This window comes from Ranitomeya variabilis, chromosome 1 (genome assembly GCF_051348905.1).
Source record: "Ranitomeya variabilis isolate aRanVar5 chromosome 1, aRanVar5.hap1, whole genome shotgun sequence".
Taxonomy (NCBI): domain Eukaryota; kingdom Metazoa; phylum Chordata; class Amphibia; order Anura; family Dendrobatidae; genus Ranitomeya; species Ranitomeya variabilis.
The window spans coordinates 841457672-841477072 of record NC_135232.1 but is presented as its reverse complement, the minus strand read 5'-3'; the positions used below and the strand labels follow the sequence as shown (position 1 = coordinate 841477072).

General features: G+C 42.2%; 1 protein-coding gene across 7 annotated transcripts in view; it reads left to right on the top strand.

Annotated features, from left to right (window-relative positions):
• The window catches only part of LOC143787332 (UDP-glucuronosyltransferase 2A2-like), a 312401-nt gene that overhangs the window by 276634 nt on the left and 16366 nt on the right, over positions 1 to 19401 (top strand). For 2 of the 7 annotated variants that reach the window (XM_077275991.1, XM_077275998.1), the window contains one exon: positions 17503 to 17651. In XM_077275991.1, coding sequence (XP_077132106.1) covers positions 17503 to 17651 — 149 coding nt within the window. Of the gene's footprint in view, positions 1 to 2073; positions 2819 to 3152; positions 3727 to 12986; positions 13099 to 13366; positions 13478 to 17151; positions 17292 to 17502; positions 17652 to 19401 lie in introns of those variants that run through there. The other 5 variants (XM_077275981.1, XM_077276021.1, XM_077276006.1 and 2 more) reach the window with 5 other exon arrangements.

Here is a 19401-nt window from a genome sequence, read left to right as displayed (position 1 = left end):
CCCCCATCCCATTAGCACACACAATCCCGCCCCCCACCACATTACCACACACAATCCTGCCCCCCACCACATTACCACACACAATCCCGCCCCCCACCACATTACCACATACAATCCTGCCCCCCACCACATCACCACACACAATCCCGCCCCCACATCACCACACATAATCTCCCCCCACCTCATTACCACACACAATCCTGCCCCCCCACCACATTACCACACACAATCCCGCCCCCCACCACATTACCACACACAATCCTGCCACATTACCACACATTTTTCCTCCCCCCACCACATTACCACACATAATCTCCCCCCACCCCATTACCACACACAATCCCACCCCCCACCACATTACCACACACAATCCCGCCCGCCCACCACATTACCACACATAATCCCGCTTCATTACCACACGAGGCTGCATCCCCACACATTACCACACGAGGCTGCATCCCCACACATTACCACACGAGGCTCCGTCTTCACACATTAACACATGAGGCTGCATCCCCACACATTACCACACGAGGCTCTGTTCCCCCATATTACCACATGAGGCTCCGTCCCCACACATTACCACATGCAGCACTTCCTTTCTATGTAATTCAGCCAAGGTAAACGTACATTTAATTGCATCCGCATTCTCCCAAACAAAATGAGCCAAGAAGAGTCGCCAGGTCCATCTCACAGGCCGCAGGAAAATCCAGACAACGATGCAGTAGCTGATCGACTAAATCGTAGGATTGGTTATCAACAACGAACACCTGAGCAGATTGATAAGGACAGAGAGAGATATTATTGTTATTAACTTCATTTTAAGTTAATTTACCACCTGCGTAAGCGCTATTGAATGTTGTCATTATTTACTTTAGTTTAATCACCAGCAGCGTTAATTAGATAGCAATGAGCGTGCCGAGCGTTAGCTGGCTGGAAACAGCTAGTGATAATAATATGAGTTAATAAACCCTCATTCACACACTGAGGTCAACTCTTGCTGACGGTGGGATGGCTTTTATGCTATTTTTGATCAAAAGCAGTGTTCCTAAGACCCCTGTGTTATTTAAGTGCAGGTTTGCTGTCTACTTATTTGGTTACAGCAGGGTGTATGTACATTTTGCTTCTTGTAGGTTTTGTATGCTTTATGGACAAAGTGAACATGCGTTTATGTGCTGCATGTATACCAACTTAAACCAAGCTCTATTTTTGTGTGTTTTTTTTAAATATATTTAAATATTATATAAAGGTTACATTTTATTTGTAAACAGTATCCCTCTATTCTTTTTATATATAACATACCATATATACTTTGACTGAACCACTACTATGGTATAAAAATCTATATTCGACAGTGACTAAGAATATATGAGTGATCATTGCCTAAAAACAGCAATTATTCACAAATACGGTATGTCTTTTTGGCATCGTCTCCAAACTCTTCACTGTCTATAAGGCTAGGTTCACATTGCGTTAGGGCAATCCGTTTAGCGCTAGCGGATTGCGCTAACGCAATGTTTATTTAGGGGCCGCGTTCAGGGGTCGCGGTAAAGTCCCCGCTCTCGCAGATCCCCGATCTGCGAGAACGGGGAACGGACCTCGGGCGCGCCGCGGACGCTGCAAGCAGCGTCCGAGGCGCGTCACAGGAGAACGGCTAGTGAAGCGCTGCAGGCGAAATTTACATTGCTGTCAATGGGTGCGCTAACGGACCCGTTGCACGGCGTTAATTGCGACATTTTCGCCGTGCAACGCTGTCCGTTAGCGATCACCCACTAACGCAATGTGAACCTAGCCTAAGGGACACAGCTGCCAGGATTAGCTGAATCACACCCATTCCAGGGAGTGAGTTGTTCTATTTGCTCCAAAAAATAGAAAAAACAAGGAATGTTTATTTCTTTACAAGCCAAAATTTGCATGAAAAGAAACATTGTATGAAGGGGAAGAGACATACGAAACATGGCTGCTATTGCTGAAATCCGTGCGTGGGTCTGAAGATCACTTTTTTTTCCCTCTAGTAGTGACATGAACTTTTAGCCACTCCTGTGAAGGTTGTACTTTTTGGACTGCTTCTGATACCTTACCTCACACTGAATCATCAAAATGTGCCGTACTGATGTCTTTCTCTTGCTGCTGTCGGTATGTTTCCTTAGCACAGTTTCTGCTGGAAAAATTTTAGTTTGGCCAACAGAAGGAAGTCATTTTTTAAACATGAAAATAATTCTTGAGGAACTAGCACAAAAAGGGCACAATGTTACAGTGTTAGCTCACTCGGCCATTATGATTAAGGACACTGACAATATTTCACCTTTGAAATATGAAATTTTCCCTGTTCCATTCACGAAAGAGAAGAGTGAATCCTTTTTGGACGAATTTTTAACTTTTTGGATTTATGATGTGCCAAAAATGTCTTATTGGAAGTTTTATGAAGAGGTTATGAAGTTCTCAAAAGAACAGCAAAGAGTGGGAGAACACATATGTAATGGTGTAGTGAAGAATGACTCGCTGCTAAGAAAGCTGAAAGAGGAGATGTTTGATGTTTTGGTTTCAGATCCACTGACTCCATGTGGGGAACTAATTGCTGAGCTTCTTGGGGTGCCATTTGCCTACTCCTTTAGGTTTTCGATGGGGAACTCAATGGAAAGACTATGTGGACAACTTCCAGCTCCATTTTCCTATGTTCCAGGCTCTATGGTGGAGCTTACTGACAAAATGTCTTTTGCAGAAAGACTAAAAAATATAAACTTTTACTTATTTCAAGATATCTTATTTCATTTTCTCTTCGCATCACAATGGGATGGATACTTCAGTGAGGCATTAGGTAAGAATGACTGGGGATAATGGGATGTCTGCATCAATGTCATTTAGAGTTTTGTTCACACTGTTCTCCAGATCACATGTAAGGTTTACAAAACATACAGTACATGCTACATATATACACCTGTACATGCTAGATGGATAGAAGGACAACTGAATCCAGGTATCACAAACATGCAACACATTTCACACTCCAGGCTACCAGGGGGAGCTCTGCTCCTATTCATTAGGGCACTCCTCACACTTAGGTAAAACTGGTTGCCTGGGGAGGAAGTTAGTTGCTGGCTGAGCTTCGCTCAGGTAGTTGGTCCCTGGCGGGGGTGGGATCCTGTCAGAGATCGAGGAAGAAGGACACGAAGCTGTGCATGCCCTGAGAGCTGCAGCTTCTAGAAAAAGACACTGAAGGAGAACTGTATTGCAGAGAGGGTGAAAGAAGTCGTAGCAAAGGAGTGGATTCCAGGAGGGGATCAGCCCTACACAGGCTGCCTCCTTCTGAGGCGCAGGATCACTGTAGCCAGAACACCAAGGGAGCAGCGATCCTTTATGCCTTGCTCCAGAGACCGGCAGGACAGCTAATTTCACATTACCTGCCCGCCCTATACCCAGGAGGCAAGGTGGCACCCCTTAGAGGCTGGGGCATGATAGAGTCCCTATAAACCGCCTCAAGCCACCAGTCACAAGGGTTTATCCTATCCATCTGGGGGACAGAGAGAGAGAGACATAACATCTATAACATCTGTGAGGACCTTATGAGAGGCTTAGCAGTAAGGAACTACAACACCGCAGCGCTAGAGGAAGGCTACTGATTTCCACCTGGACAAGGGGACTCTGGACTTGCCTCCAAACCGGCCGGACTCTGTCTGTCCTGTGATCCGGGGCTCTGGACTGTGGATGCTGAAGTCTTCAGTAAAGGTAAAGAGTCTGCAACCTTGTGTCCTCATTCTTCACTGCGCCTCTCACCATCCACCATCTACACACTGGGGACATACTTCACCTGTGGGAAGGTATACCATCTAGCTGCCATAACATCACTCCAGCGGACCCCTTAAAGCAGCGTCGGTCACCCTGACCGAATACCACAGGTGTCGTCACGAACATATCCCTTTAAAGACCTTTCCCTTTTACACGGACTTCCCAGGGCCACGGACTGGATCAGCCACCGTGGCATCCCCCTGTGAACCAAAGGATCCGGTACCGAGTACCCCACTGCCCTTGGGGGCGCTCCACATGGCTCCCCAGTCCCTGTCCTCGTGTGCATGGCTCCCCAGTCCCTGTCCTCGTGTGCATGGCTTCCCAGTCCCTGTCCTCGTGTGCATGGCTTCCCAGTCCCTGTCCTGGTGTGCATGGCTCCCCAGTCCCTGTCCTTGTGTGCATGGCTCCCAAGTCTCTGTCCTCGTGTGCATGGCTCCCCAGTCCCTGTCCTCGTGTGCATGGCTCCTTATCCCTTATCACTATGTATGATTCCTGTGAAAAAAAAACAAAGAGCAAAAAAAAGAAAACATCCTATTTACCTGCCTGCGCTCCCTCGGTGGCACTTCATCTTGTTCCGGCTTCCAGCAGCTCTTCCTGCCGAACGATCATGTGGCCCCACTCATTAAGGTAATGAATATACGCACCATGCCTATTGGAGTGGAGAGGCGTGCATATTCATTGCCTTAATGAGCGGTGCCACTTGATCACTCGGCAGGGCTCTGCGCTGCACCCACAGTTCATGTATTGCCTATATTTCCAAGCCTTCCTTTGTGTTTGCTTTTTTTAGCACTGTGCATTACCACTTGCCTCTATATAAACCTGTTATTATACAGTCACTTCGCACTTTAATAATTTTGATTAAACTTACTTGTTTTATTTATCTGCACTTTGCAGCTATTAAAATTGTTCTTTGGATGGGTTATTTAGCCCCTATGAAGCACTATCGATATATAACCGTTCTGTCCAATTTTAGTGTTATTGAGTACCGTTAACATTGTGTGTTTTATTATATTCCTTGATGTTTAACTTATATTAAGCACTAGACACTTTAGTGGGGTATATTTTTATGACTGGTTAATAAATTATAGTTGCACTTTTCAATAGAGGTATTAAATTATTGTTATGCACTTTTGGCACTATGCAGTAATTACTTTGATGTAGCATTTTATGTGCTATTATATGAACAATATGATCATGAACAGGTTGGCTAATAAATTAATTCAGGTGGTCAAAATCATTTTGAGTAATGGCTATTCAGCTAATATATTTTCCCAGGAATACCTTTAACACTAATCACAATTTTTGATTTGGTGATAACCTTATTTATATTTAATTTTTGATTAGAGTGCAATACCACTGTGCGTGCTGCTATTTTGTGTTTGAATCCCTTGTATTTTAAGTGTATTGTAATATAATTGTGTAATAAAATATGTTGAAGTTTTTCTGTATTTTGGCATGTGCTTCCATTGTTTTGTAGGTATTAATTAATTGGAAGTGCCAGTATTCTAGGCCGGTTTATTGGTTAGTTATATAAACTTTCTCAGTAAGTGGGTAGAATTCAAGAATTTATTTGAAAGCAATAGTGATAGTGAGAGTGACCTTAAACCTTCCAAAGTCCTTCAATTATCCGTTTAGCTACTGATAACCTAGTTGCTAAATGAGGACCCTTCACAAAAGTGCCAGCAGAGATAGCTTGTGTAAGAAGAAATTTCTGCAACATCAGCACATTACTGATGTTACCAGTTGTGCAAGGAATTGATTTTTATTCACCATGTTCTTAAATGGAATTTGCCAGAATAATCCACCTCCCTAAAATATTTATATGGCCATGTCTCTCTATGAAAGATGATGTCATCTATACCTTTGCTAATGCAATCTGTTGCTCCCAGGGCTGAAAAAGTGCTCTATTTTAATCCATATTTAAATGAGGCATAAGTGCTCTGGGAGTGTTAGAGCACTTCCCAAGCCTCTGACTCCCCAGTTGTATTACCTGTGCAACTCCACCTTGCTCTGTTTCACTGACACCGACATAAACAGGTAAGTGGCAGTATATCGCCAAATCCACATAAGTTGCTATTAGTCCAGAAAGACAAAATTACTCAAATTTACACTGAGTATTCAAATACAAATACAGCATATGAGAATGGTCAACCAACTTACTATGGGCGGTCTGCATCTCAGACAGGATCCACATATAAATAGTTGTTTCCAAGGATGGTCCAATAGTCTAAAACCATACTGCTGGGACTCATCCAGTTAAAAAATTGAGGTCTAGGGACAGCCCCATTATGCCCTAAACACGCTAAAAATCCCTAGTCTCTAAAGACTCCCATCCTAAAAGGGCAGTCCACTACTCTCCTTATGTAGACAACTCTACAAATGCCCTGTGTACCTCTCAACGCGTTTCCTCCTTACAGGAACATCAGGGGATGGCAAGGCACACATATGTCAATACACGGGCTCTGGTACCATATACCCAGTTTTATATCTAGCAAAAAGCAATTAATGGTTTTTAACAATATTATTAGTTATGTTTTAGTAACAGTCACCATTTTCAGATTTATTATTTAATATAGTGATCTGAGTAGGAATTTGTGGTGGATTGAAACCTGAACGTTTCTGATCCACGTTTTGCTGTACTTATGCTCATTACTTAGTGTATCAAGCACCTCCTCTTCCTAGGACCTTATCCAGACGTCCATGTTTCCCGTAGCAACATACCTGTCAGAGGCCTAATGCCCAGTCAAATCAGCTCTCCTGCTTTGCACTCATAAGGTGAAAATACTCCGAAACACGTGTCTACAATTGCAGTTTCAGATTTGGTGTTTTGTCCTTTCTCATGTGATGAAGCACTTTAGTGGCTCAACATTGACTTCTATATCCAATAAATGGCACTGGAGTTCGAATCCATTTTCTTCCTGAAGAATCTATTTGCATATTAAATAAAGAACACAGTGAGGAGCATTTATTCTTTGTTTGAGGGGGCACAAAGGGGGATATCACTACTGTAATATATTTTATTTTTGATGACACTATTACTGTGGGTGTATCAGGGCAGCAATATGTAGTTTGTGTATAAGTGGGTTAGAAGCGATCAACCATAGATATCTGTGTGTTACATTCTGCAGAGATGATTCCTAGCTGCTGGAAGAAATCATGGCGGTCTGCGCTGGATGAAGAAGAATAGAGAAAATGAATGCCTTTTATTAAATATATCACTGCATGTATCTGTGCACATGTATGGTCTGCAGAGCACCTGTGTGCAACTAATATGGGATTAGTATAGTATTAATAGCAATAAAAGGAAAAATCATCTCACTTACGGAAAGGATTCCCAATGTGCAGATAAAGCTTTGTTGTACTACAAGAGATCACATGTAAAGAAAATGTAGAAATCTAGCAATGGGTCCTTAAAATAACATGTTTATTGAAGATCCATTAAAAATCCAATGTGGAAGAGCTTACGCGTTTCTGACATAATGTCCTTAATTATTGCATCCGATGATTAAGGACGTTGTGTCAGAAGCTCGTATGCTATTCCACATTGGATTTTTAATGGATCTTCAATAAACATGTTATTTTAAAGGACCCCTTTAATGGACTTTTATGTTTTCCATAATATTGGTATTAGTTACAGTGTTTTTTGTTAACGATCAGTATAGTTTTCTTATTCAGTCATCATTGTGTATGTTGATAATATACGATCATAATGTGGTGGTATTATTTATACCTTGTATAGTCGTATTATTGGTAATGTTGGTCTTGGTAGCGTGGGTTTTGTTCAGTAACAAGATAGTCACAGAACATAGTAATAGTACATTGATGATAATATTATTATTATTATTTATTATTATAGTGCCATTTATTCCATGGCGCTTTACATGTGAGGAGGGGTATACATAATGAAAACAAGTACAATAATCTTGAACAATACAAGTCACAACTGGTACAGGAGGAGAGAGGACCCTGCCCGCGAGGGCTCACAATCTACAAGGGATGGGTGAGAATACAGTAGGTGAGGATAGAGCTGGTCATGCAGTGGTTTGGTTGATTGGTGGTTATTGCAGGTTGTAGGCTTGTCGGAAGAGGTGGGTCTTCAGGTTCTTTTTGAAGGATATGATATTATTTAGAAGTATTACTGAGAAAATGATCTTGTTGCTGCGTTTACTGAGAGATTAATATATTTGCATTTATTTATTTTACTGGAGCGAACATAAAATCTTGCAATGCCACTGTTGCTCACCCATCTGAGCAGTATGCTGGTGGGGTTCCCTAGATAAAGTGTTGCCCTGATTCCCATTGGACTCTAGTTATGCCAAAGGTAAAGACAGTACAGCAGTCACTTTGTCTTGTTGAAGAATAGGGCAATATCAAGGTTTCTTATAGTCTCTAGATATACAGTTAGGTCCATATATATTTGGACAGAGACAACATTTTTCTCATTTTGGTTATAGACATTACCACAATTTAATTTTAAACAAAACAATTCAGATGCAGTTGAAGTTCAGACTTTTAGCTTTCATTTGAGGGTATCCATATTAAAATTGGATGAAGAGTTTAGGAGTTTCAGCTCCTTAACCTGTGCCACCCTGTTTTTTAAAGGGACCAAAAGTAATTGGACAATTGACTCCAAGGCTATTTCATGGACAGGTGTGGGCAATCCCTTCATTATGTCATTCTCAACTAAGCAGATAAAAGGCCTGGAGTTGATTTGAGGTGTGGTGCTTGCATTTGGAAGGTTTTCCTATGAAGTAAACATGCGGTCAAAAGTGCTCTCCATGAAGGTGAAACAAGCCATTCTTAAGCTGTGAAAACAGAGAAAAAACCCATCCGAGAAATTGCTACAATATTAGGAGTGGCAAAATGTACAGTTTGGTACATCCTGAGAAGGAAAGAAAGCACTGGTGATCTCATCAATGCAAAAAGACCTGGGCGCCCACGGAAGACAACAGTGGTGGATGATCGCAGAATAATCTCCATGGTGAAGAGAAACCCCTTCACAACAGCCAACCAAGTGACCAACACTCTCCCGGAGGTCGGCGTATCAATATCCAAATCTATCATAAAAAGAAGACTGCGTGAAAGTAAATACAGAGGGTTCACTGCACGGTGCAAGCCACTCATAAGTGTCAAGAATAAAAAGGCTAGACTGGACTTTGCTAAAAAACATCTAAAAAAGCCAGCACAGTTCAGAAAGAACATTCTTTGGACAGATGAAACCAAGATCAACCTCTACCAGAATGATGGAAAGAGAAAAGTATGGTGAAGGCTTGGTACAGCTCATGATCCAAAGCATACCACATCATCTGTAAAACACGGCGGAGGCAGTGTGATGGCTTGGGCATGCATGGCTGCCAGTGGCACTGGGTCACTAGTGTTTATTGATGATGTGACACAGGACAAAAGCAGCCGAATGAATTCTGAGGTATTCTGAGCCATACTGTGTGCTCAGATCCAGCCAAATGCTGCAAAACTGATTGGTCGTCGTTTCATACTACAGATGGACAATGACCCAAAACATGAAGCCAAAGCAACCCAGGAGTCTATTAAAGCAAAGAAGTGGAATATTCTTGAATGGCCAAGTCAGTCACCTGATCTCAACCCAATTGAGCATGCATTTCACTTGTTAAAGACTAAACTTCAGACAGAAAGGCCCACAAACAAACAGCAACTGAAAACCACCGCAGTGAAGGCCTGGCAGAGCATCAAAAAGGAGGAAACACAGCGTCTGGTGATGTCCATGAGTTCAAGACTTCAGGCAGTCATTGCCAACAAAGGGTTTTCAACCAAGTACTAGAAATGAACATTTTATTTAAAATTATTGAATCTGTCCAATTACTTTTGGTCCCTTTAAAAACAGGGTGGCACATGTTAAGGAGCTGAAACTCCTAAACCCTTCATCCAATTTTAATGTGGATACCCTCAAATGAAAGCTGAAAGTCTGAACTTCATCTGCATCTGAATTGTTTTGTTTAAAATTCATTGTGGTAATGTCTATAACCAAAATGAGAAAAATGTTGTCTCTGTCCAAATATATATGGACCTAACTGTATATTTAAGTCTTGATAACTATGGCATCCAGCATCTTTGTCTCTGCTCCTGTCCCATACACTCACTCTTGCCACTCTGTAGTTCTTTGTTCATGGGCCAGTTCACCTCCCAAAGCACTTTTCTAAACTAGGGCTCATTTCCCTGATACTTCCCTTTCTGAGTCTCTTTCTGCTAACAAGTCAAAATTTGGCCATTGTCTGATTCTCCCCTCCGTAGGCTGCAGACTTGGCTATGTCTCTGCACTATAACAAGATCACAGCCAAGGAATACGGACTTCTTCCATGTCCGGTCCATATCAATTTTCCTGGTGGTCTTCACGGATGATATGGCTCACTCTGCTGCGCTTTCTAGATGTACAGAACTTTAGTACTGTGGAAAGTGCTACCATAATAGCTCCATTCTTCCTCCGGCTGCAGCAGGAATTGAAGAGTACAATGGGGAAAAAAGTATTTAGTCAGCCACCAAATGTGCAAGTTCTCCCACTTAAAAAGATGAGAGGCCTGTAATTGACATCACAGGTTGACCACAACTTTGAGAGTCAAAATTGAGAAAACAAATCCAGAAAATCACCTTGTCTAATTCGGCAAGATTTATATTTCAAATTATGGTGGAAAATAAGTACCGTATATACTCATGTATAAGCCGAGAAAAATGCCCCCCCACGGCTTATACACGAATCAGAGTCCAGAAAGCCGGCGGGGGAGGGGAAGCGGTGAGCCGGCAGCTGTAGCACAGTGACAAGCCGCTGGCTTCCAGAAGACATCAATACTCACCCTCCGTCGCTGCATCTTTGTCCCTGCATTTCTGTCCTGGCGCCGGCAGCTCTTTCCTGTTCCTGTGCTCAGCGGTCAGGTGGTACCATTCATTAAGGTAATGAATATGCACGCGACTCCACTCCCATAGGCGTGGAGCGCATATTCACGACCTTAATGAGCGGTACCATCTGACCGCTCAGCAAAGGAAGAAGCTGCCATGCCGGCACAATGGAGATGCAGGGACGTTCAGCAATGGAGCGAGGAGGGTGAGTGTGATGGGGGAGGACAGAGGAGGATGAGTGTTGTGAATTCCGTTCTCGGGCTCCCTCCTGTGGTCGTGAATGGTACTTTGGTGAGTTCTGTCCTTGGGACACCCTCTGGTGGCTTTGAGTGGAACTGCTGATCTTTGAGGTTGGCTTTCTCAGCTGCCCTCGTTTATTGCTTCTGCTCGCTTCCCTATTTAACTCTGCCCAGGTCGTTAGTCCATGCCAGCTGTCAATGTCTCAGTACTGGTTCAGATCTCTCTTGGAATTCTCAGATGACCTGACTACTCCAGCAGAAGCTAAGTCCTTGCTAATCATTTGCTGTTCATTGGTTTTTTGAATATATTTTTCAGTACATGTTATGTTTCAGTCCAGCCTGCTATTATGATATTTCCTTGCTAGCTGGAAGCTCTGGGGGTGCAGAGCTGCACCTCCACACCGTGAGTCGGTGTGGAGGTCTTTTTGCACACTCTGCGTGGTTTTTGTAGTTTTTTATACTGACCGCATAGTTCCCTTTCCTATCCTCTGTCTTTCTAGAGAAGATTCGGCCTCCTTTGCTAAAATCTGTTTCATTCCTGTGTTTGTCACTTCCCTCTTAACTCACAGTTAATATTTGTGGGGGGCTACCTTTACTTTGGGGAATTTCTCTGAGGCAAGGTAGGCTATTATTTCTATCTTTAGGGGTAGTAAGCTCTTAGGCTGTGAAGAGGCGTCTAGGGAGAGTTAGGTATGCTCCACGGCTATTTCTAGTGTGTGTGATAGGATTAGGGATTGCGGTCAGTAGAGTTACCACTCCCTCAGAGCTTGTCCCAGGTTTTCTGTTTTAACCATCAGGTCACTTCGGGTGCTCCTAACCACCAGGTCATAACAGCTGAGGTAGCCAAGCTGAGCCATGCATACAAGGGGGAGGACGTGGAGGACGGAGGAGCCCAGTCATGCATACAAGATGGGATGGGGGAGCCATGCATGCAAGATGGTACAAGGGAGCCATGCATACAAGGTGGGATGGAGGGGCATGCATACAAAGATGAGACAGGGGAGCCGAGACATGCATACAAGATCGGACGAGGGGGAGCTATGCATACAACGAGAGGACAAGGGGAGCCATGCATGCAACAGGGGGAGCCACACAGAGCAGGATAGGATGGGGGAACCATGCATACCACAATAGGGATGAGGGGACAATACATACCCGGCTTATACTCGAGTCAATAAGCTTACCCAGTTTTCCGTGGCAAAATTAGGTGCCTCGGCTTATACTCGGGTCGGCTTATACTTGTATACAGTATTTGGTCATTAACAAAAGTTCATCTCAATATTTTGTTATATATCCTTTGTTGACAATGACAGAGATAGCTTTTGTTACGGTGGTCCCAGCTCTATGCAGGTCCCCTCATGTGGCTCTGGGATTTTTGCTCACTGTTCTTGTGATCATTTTGATCCCACGGGGTGAGATCTTGTGTGGAGCCCCAGATCGAGGGAGATTATCAGTGGTCTTGTATGTCTTCCATTTTCTTATTATTGCTCCCACAGTTGATTTCATCACACCAAGCTGCTTGCCTATTGCAGATTCAGTGTTCCCAGCCTGGTACAGGGCTACAATTTTGTTTCTGGTGTTCTTCGACAGCTCTTTGCTCTTCACCATAGTGGAGTTTGGAGTGTGACTGTTTGAGGTTGTGGACAGGTATCTTTTTTACTGATAAAAATTCAAACAGGTGCCATTACTACAGGTAATGAGTGGAGGACAGAGGAGCCTCTTAAAAAAGAAGTTACAGGTTTGTGAGAGCCAGAAATCTTGCATGTTTTAGGTGACCAAATACTTATTTTCCACCATAATATGCAAAATAAATCTTGCCAAATCAGACAAGGTGATTTTCTGGATTTGTTTTCTCATTTTGACTTTCATAGTTGTGGTCTACCTATGATGTCAATTACAGGCCTCTCTCATCTTTTTGGGTGGGAGAACTTGCACAATTGGTGGCTGACTAAATACTTTTTTCCCCAATATAGATTGAAAATAGTGGACTTGGATCCCTTGTTTAAGCCACTGAAATGTAAAAAATGAGTTGGGCTGTAGGTGGAGTATCATAAGCAGGAAGTCTGGAAGGAATTGTATCGCAGAGACCAGGGAAGTCTATGCCGCTGTGTAACTTCCTGATATACACAGGTGGACAAAGTGCACAGTGATCTCAGACACGTGTTTGCCCTTAAACTGGACTCGGATTTCAGCTTGCTCTTGGCAGGTATTGTACTACTACTGCATATTAGCTTTTTAGCACAGCTTCCCCAGAAAAAATTCTAGCATGGCCAACAGATGGTAGTTTTATGAATCTAAACAACATCATAGAGAAACTTGTGCACAAGGGCCATGAGGTTACTGTGCTGGTTCATTCGGCAAACATGATCATGGACACTAATGCAACACCCACTTTGAAGCTTGAAGTTTTTCCAGTTTCATTTGAGAAAGAAAGAAATGAAGAGCTTCTGGAGGAATTTCTGCACATATGGATCTATGACTTGCCTAATATGTCATACTGGGAATCCTTTACACGCATATATAAGGGAATAGTGGACTTGGTGGAGGTAGAACGGCTGGTGTGTGATGGTATTATAAAGAACAAGGTATTACTGAATAGACTAAAGGAGGAGAAGTTTGACATCCTGGTTGCTGACCCCTTGGCTCCCTGCCTGCCTAAATATATATATAGTATATAAGAAAAAGGACAAGTAACAGCACAAATAAAAAAGAGGAAGGGTGTGAAGCCTCGCAGGCACATACCAGTTCTTGCATATAGAATCAAAAAAGCAGTTGGGGCAGCACACCAAACTGTAGTAAGTAATAAAGTGCTCTTCAATAGCCAATGCGGCGCCATTTCGGTCCCAAGTGTGGACCTTTCTCAAGCTGCTTGAGAAAGGTCCACACTTGGCAGCTTGAGAAAGGTCCACACTTGGGACCGAAATGGCGCCGCATTGGCTATTGAAGAGCACTTTATTACTACAGTTTGGTGTGCTGCCTCAACTCCTTTTTTGATTTTACATATATATATGCAGCGTTTTTTTATATCTGCAGCATGTCATTTCTTTCAGCGTTTCTGCAGCATTTTTTCACTCATAGAAATTAATAAGAAAGTATAAAAAAGCGCAAAAAACGGCAACAAATGTTTTTGCATAAAAAAAGTTTTGATCAGTTTTTTTCAACCTCTGAACTCCAGAGAACATGATGTGTATGTCTTGTAATGAAACAAGTAGGACAGTGAAGGCTTTAGCAGTGACGGACCTCACCTGTGTGCTAATCAAATATTGGAGTAATCACAACACATGGCAGCAAAATCAAAGAGACAGATATTGTAGCTAGATAGATGTTGACCTGTACATGCCTTTTCTAACATATGCTCCTGAGCAATCAATATGTTAAGAGCTATATTCTCTGTTCAAAGTCTCTATCTCCTTTGATTCTGATAATTACTTCTCTGGGAAAAAGGTCCAGCATGTCAGCATTGTCATAAGGCGAAAAATTAATGTTTAACCCCTTTACCCCCGGAGCTTTTTTCGTTTTTTCATTTTAGTTTTTCATTCCCTTTCTTTCCAGAGCCATAACTTTTTTATTTTTGTCAATATGGCCATGTGAGGGCTTATTTTTTGCGGGACGAGTTGTACTTTTGAACAATACCATTGGATTTACCATGTCGTGTAACCGAAAATGGGAAAAAAAATTCCAAGTGCGATGAAATTGCCAAGAAAGTGCAATCCCACGCTGTTTTTTTGTTTGGCTTTTTTGCTAGGTTCACTAAATGCTAAAACTGACCTGCCAGTATGATTCTCCAGGTCATTGCAAGTTCATAGACACCAAACATGTCTAGGTTCTCTTTTATCTAAGTGGTAAAAAAAAATCCAAAGTTTGTTAAAAAAAAAAAAAATTGTTCAATTTTCCAATACTGGTAGCGTCTCCATTTTTCGTGATCTGGGGTCAGGTGAGGGCTTATTTTTTGCGTGCTGAGCTGACGTTTTTAATGACACCATTTTTGTGCAGATACGTTCTTTTGATCGCCCGTTATTGTTTTTAATGCAATGTCGCGGCAACCAAAAAAACGTAATTTTGTCGTTTTGATTTTTTTTCTCACTACGCTGTTTAGCGATCAGGTTAATCCTTTTTTTATTGATAGATCGGGCGATTCTGAACTCGGCAATTCCAAATATGTGTAGGTTTGATTTTTTTATTGTTTTGTTTTGATTGGGGCGAAAGGGCGGTGATTTTATCTTTTATATATATATTTTTTTTTTATATTTTTAAACACTTTTTTTATTTTGGCATGCTTCAATAGCCTTCACAGGAGGCTAGAAGCATCCACTACTCGATCGCCTCTGCTACATAGAGGTGATGCACAGATCACCTCTATGCAGCAGAATTACAGTCTTGCTATGAGTGCCGACCACAGGGTGGCGCTCATAGCAATCTGCCATCAACAACCATAGAGGTCTCGAGGAGACCTCTGGTTGTGATGGCAACGCACCGATGACCCCCGATCACGTGATGGGGGTCAGCGGTGCGAGTACTTCCGGCCGCGTGGCCGGCAGTGCTTGTTAAATGCGTCTGTCAGAGTTTGACAGCAGCATTTAACTAGTTAATGAGCGCGGGCGGATCGCGATTCCACTCGCACCCATTGCGCGCACATGTCAGCTGTACAAAACAGCTGACATGTTGCAGCTTTGAGGCGGGCTCACCGCCGGAGCCCACCTCAAAGCGGGGGATACTGCCAGCTGATGTACTATTCCGTCAGCTGGCAGAAAGGGGTTAAGATTAAAGGAAATCTGTCAGTAGGTTTTTGCTTTGCAATGTGAGGACAGCATGAGGTAGGGGTTAAAACACAGATTTCAAGGATGTCAGGCTGTGTGCTGTTTTTGTTGTTTACTTATTCTGAAGGTTTTATCACCTTCTCATTGTCTGTAGGACTCTGTCCCCTCCTGTGATAAACAGCTTACTGTCTATAGTTATGTACACTGAGAGCCTGGTGTGGGTGGAGTTATCTGCTACATTGCTAAATCTAAGAACTCTGATTGTGTCAGAACTACAGAACCCAGTATACTAAGTGACACATTGATGGAATCAGATTCTCTTTGCCTAGATCATGTTGCTCTCAGATGAGGTAGCAAAAACTGGTGACAAATTCCCTTTAAGTTCTACATTAGCATTCATATTAGTATCTTATGTCCATAACAAACTATTATTGACAATTTATTTTGATTAGTTTGTCCTGCATTAGTGTGGTCTATAACCCAAGCACCAGAGGAAAGATGCTTTACGCGGAAATCTTGAAATGCTACCTAAAGAAACCCATATATGTTAGACTAATCTTGGCCAATATCGACATTTTCAACAGTCTAATGTGTATGGGGCTCCGACCAACTGATTTTAGGGAAGAAGTTGTTCGGGCATGTCAGAATTCGGACTGCTGATTGAATTGAGGAGAAAAGCTGCTGACTGACCTGCCAGCCAGCTATATTTCTCATAGAGAACACAGGAGCACTTAGCCGATAGAGCGCCCCCTGGTGTATGGAAGAATTGGCTTAGATGGGGAGCTGCAAAATCATTGTTTGTCCATCTAATATGTATGGCGACTCTAAGTGAGTGAGTAAAAACACGTTTTCATCTTTTAAAAGCAGATAAGTTGTTTTAATATTTCATCCTTTGAAAAGCAATTCCTACTACTTACATCACCCATGCACATTGGATTAAAGTTGATGAAAATAAATGATTTCAAGCAAAACAAATATTCGTCGTTAAATCTGAAGATTAACAATCGTTTTAATTGACCAGTCACAGACCAGCAACATTTGAGTTTAAATTGTCGGTGTGTGGGTGTGTGGGTTTTCTTTTTGTTAAATGTGGGATGAAAGATTTTTCATTTCATTTCAAGAAAGATCATTTGTCCATGAGGGATCATTCATTGGGAGAATAGTCTCAAGAAATAAATAGGTCCAGAATTGGAGTGAAAACCAGCAAGTAATATTTAATCAGGACATAATCTGCACTACTGGACCTTTTTCCATCTTGAGGATTCAGTTCATCTAGCCCAGTGATGGGCAACCTTTTGAGCTTGGTGTGTCAAAATTCGCCAAAAAAACTAGCATAAATACTCCCATCTGCCGCTCTTGCTCTCACTGTTATTAGCGGCTGCAGGTGTGGGATGATGGGATCAGTAGTCCCATCAGCTGACACCAGTGACCGGAGGTAAACTTTATACCTCCAATCACAGCTGAGCACTCACGCTATCTTTTAACAGCGCTGGAACCACGGCTTCCTGACCTGTGTGTGAAGAAGCTGCTAAGCATATGGTGGACCGTCATTTGCTGTATCTGTTCAAAGAATATTCCCAGATTGATCCTTAATCCTCTGGTGTCATAGAACATGTGTTGCCATGTTGATCTACTATAATAGGCAATATGAACTAAAATATGTATGGCTGTGTCAGCATTACGATCATTCTTTTAATGATAGATCAAGTAGCTACATTCTTTACACATTCCATTAAGTATGGGGACTTTTAGTCTAAACAAGTTATAGATAAAATGCTCTATAGAATCAGTATTATTAAAGTCTGTATTCCTATAATTATGTAATACATGTCGTCACTATTTTGCTTTTTTAGGTCGGCCAACAACATTATGTGAAATAATGGGGAAAGCTGAAATTTGGCTCATTCGGACATATTGGGATTTTGAATATCCCCGACCACTTCTGCCTAACTTTGAGTTTGTAGGGGGCCTTCACTGTAAACCAGCAAAGCCTCTGCCGGAGGTAAGTGCAACGTTGACTTTTCTTATGCACAAATGAGACACCTGTTCATATCTGATTGTTTGTTAAATTTAGAATATACGCCAAGAAAAACTCCCTACAGACACATTAAAGGGAACGTGTCAAGTAAAATAACCTGCAGGTTAATAGTGTTCTGACACCGCACGAAGCCGGCACTGCTGCTGGGAGATAATGAACTTTATTCCTCCTGGCAGGCTCTCTCTTTCTGTCACAGGGGTGGTGCTGGAGTGGCTCGAGTCACAGCTCAGTGAATAGCGAGTGGTGGCTGCGGCGCTCCATTCATGCCTTAGTTCTGGGATTCGATTTGCCAACTTGTTGATCTGTGGCAATTCCCCTGTCTGCTGATCTATTGCCTTTTCTTCGCTGTCCAACTGCTGATGATTCCAATTTTATTTGTTTCCATTTGTTGGTTTGCTCCTCTCCAGGTGTTTTTCATTTTCCCATTTTGGTCTGACCGATCAAATTCTTGGTTGGATTTTATAAGTTCATCCTTCACTGCACTTCCTTGATGGCTATTCTTCTTAGTGGACTTGGATGTAGGAGTTCCATCCCTTCCGCTACGGGGTTTACCTTACATGGTAAACACCAGTTGAATTCCCGAAAGAATGGGAAACCATTCAAGTGTGGTTTCACTCTTATATTGTTGGGGTTTTTTCACGTAAGAGAAACATTGACCAAATTCTGATAAAACTCTGATGAAACTAAAACTGAAGGCACTGCTGAACCTTGGTAAATTTTTTCACATGTGATAAAAACTGACATGTGAATGAAGTCTTTACAGTATTGCTTTAGTTGTGACAATCAGACTGCATGTAGTGACATCTTAAATCTCAGTGGGTTTTATGCTATGTTGCTGTCATGATCTCATTAGCAAATGGATGCTGCAGGATGATAAACAAGACCTCTGGACAAGGTTAAAACTCATTTAGGCACCTGTTGTTTTCTCCTTTAAAAAAAAAATGTACCAATTTTTATCAGTGTGCTAGATCAGATTACCATCAATGTTTGGACAGTTTGTCTGTTTTAACCACCAGTAATTTGATAAAAGGTGACTTTTATTATAACGAATTATTATCTATATAAGTTGATCATACCTAAAAACACAGATGTGGGTATATATTATTTACTCTTGTATCGGGTAATGATGATTAAAGGGGATATCCGGGACCTAAAAAAAGAATAAAAAAATGTCTAAGCACTAACAGGCAGGTAGTTGCTACCTACCTGACTGCTGTGCCTGCTTTCTCCGCCGGCACAGAGTGGTCACAGACTTTCACTGACATCATGTCAACATAGCGCCAGTTTCTTTTCCTGTTAACAGGGTGAGACTACTAGTGTCATGGTGACTGACGGCCGACTCCACGCTGCCTAATTGGGGGGAGCCGGCTGTCAATCAGCATGACACCAGTAGTCCCACCCTGTCAACAGAAAGAGAAACTCCTATTCTGTTGACAGGGAGCAGCTGAATCTCCAACAGGAATGGTTAATGACTGGTACCGGGAACAACAGAACGGGAGTTACCCCTCTGTTAGCAAATACATGAATGTTAGTACTTTGCCACATTTTTTTTTAAACTTCTTGACATCCCCTTTAATGGTGATAATTTGTAGCCTCAATCCCCTGATAATGCCTTTTAGGTGAAACATGTTAGAGAAGTTATGAGCTATTTATTTTTATCACAAGTTTGGCTATTTACTTAAGTCAGTATATTATTCAATATTAACATGGACTA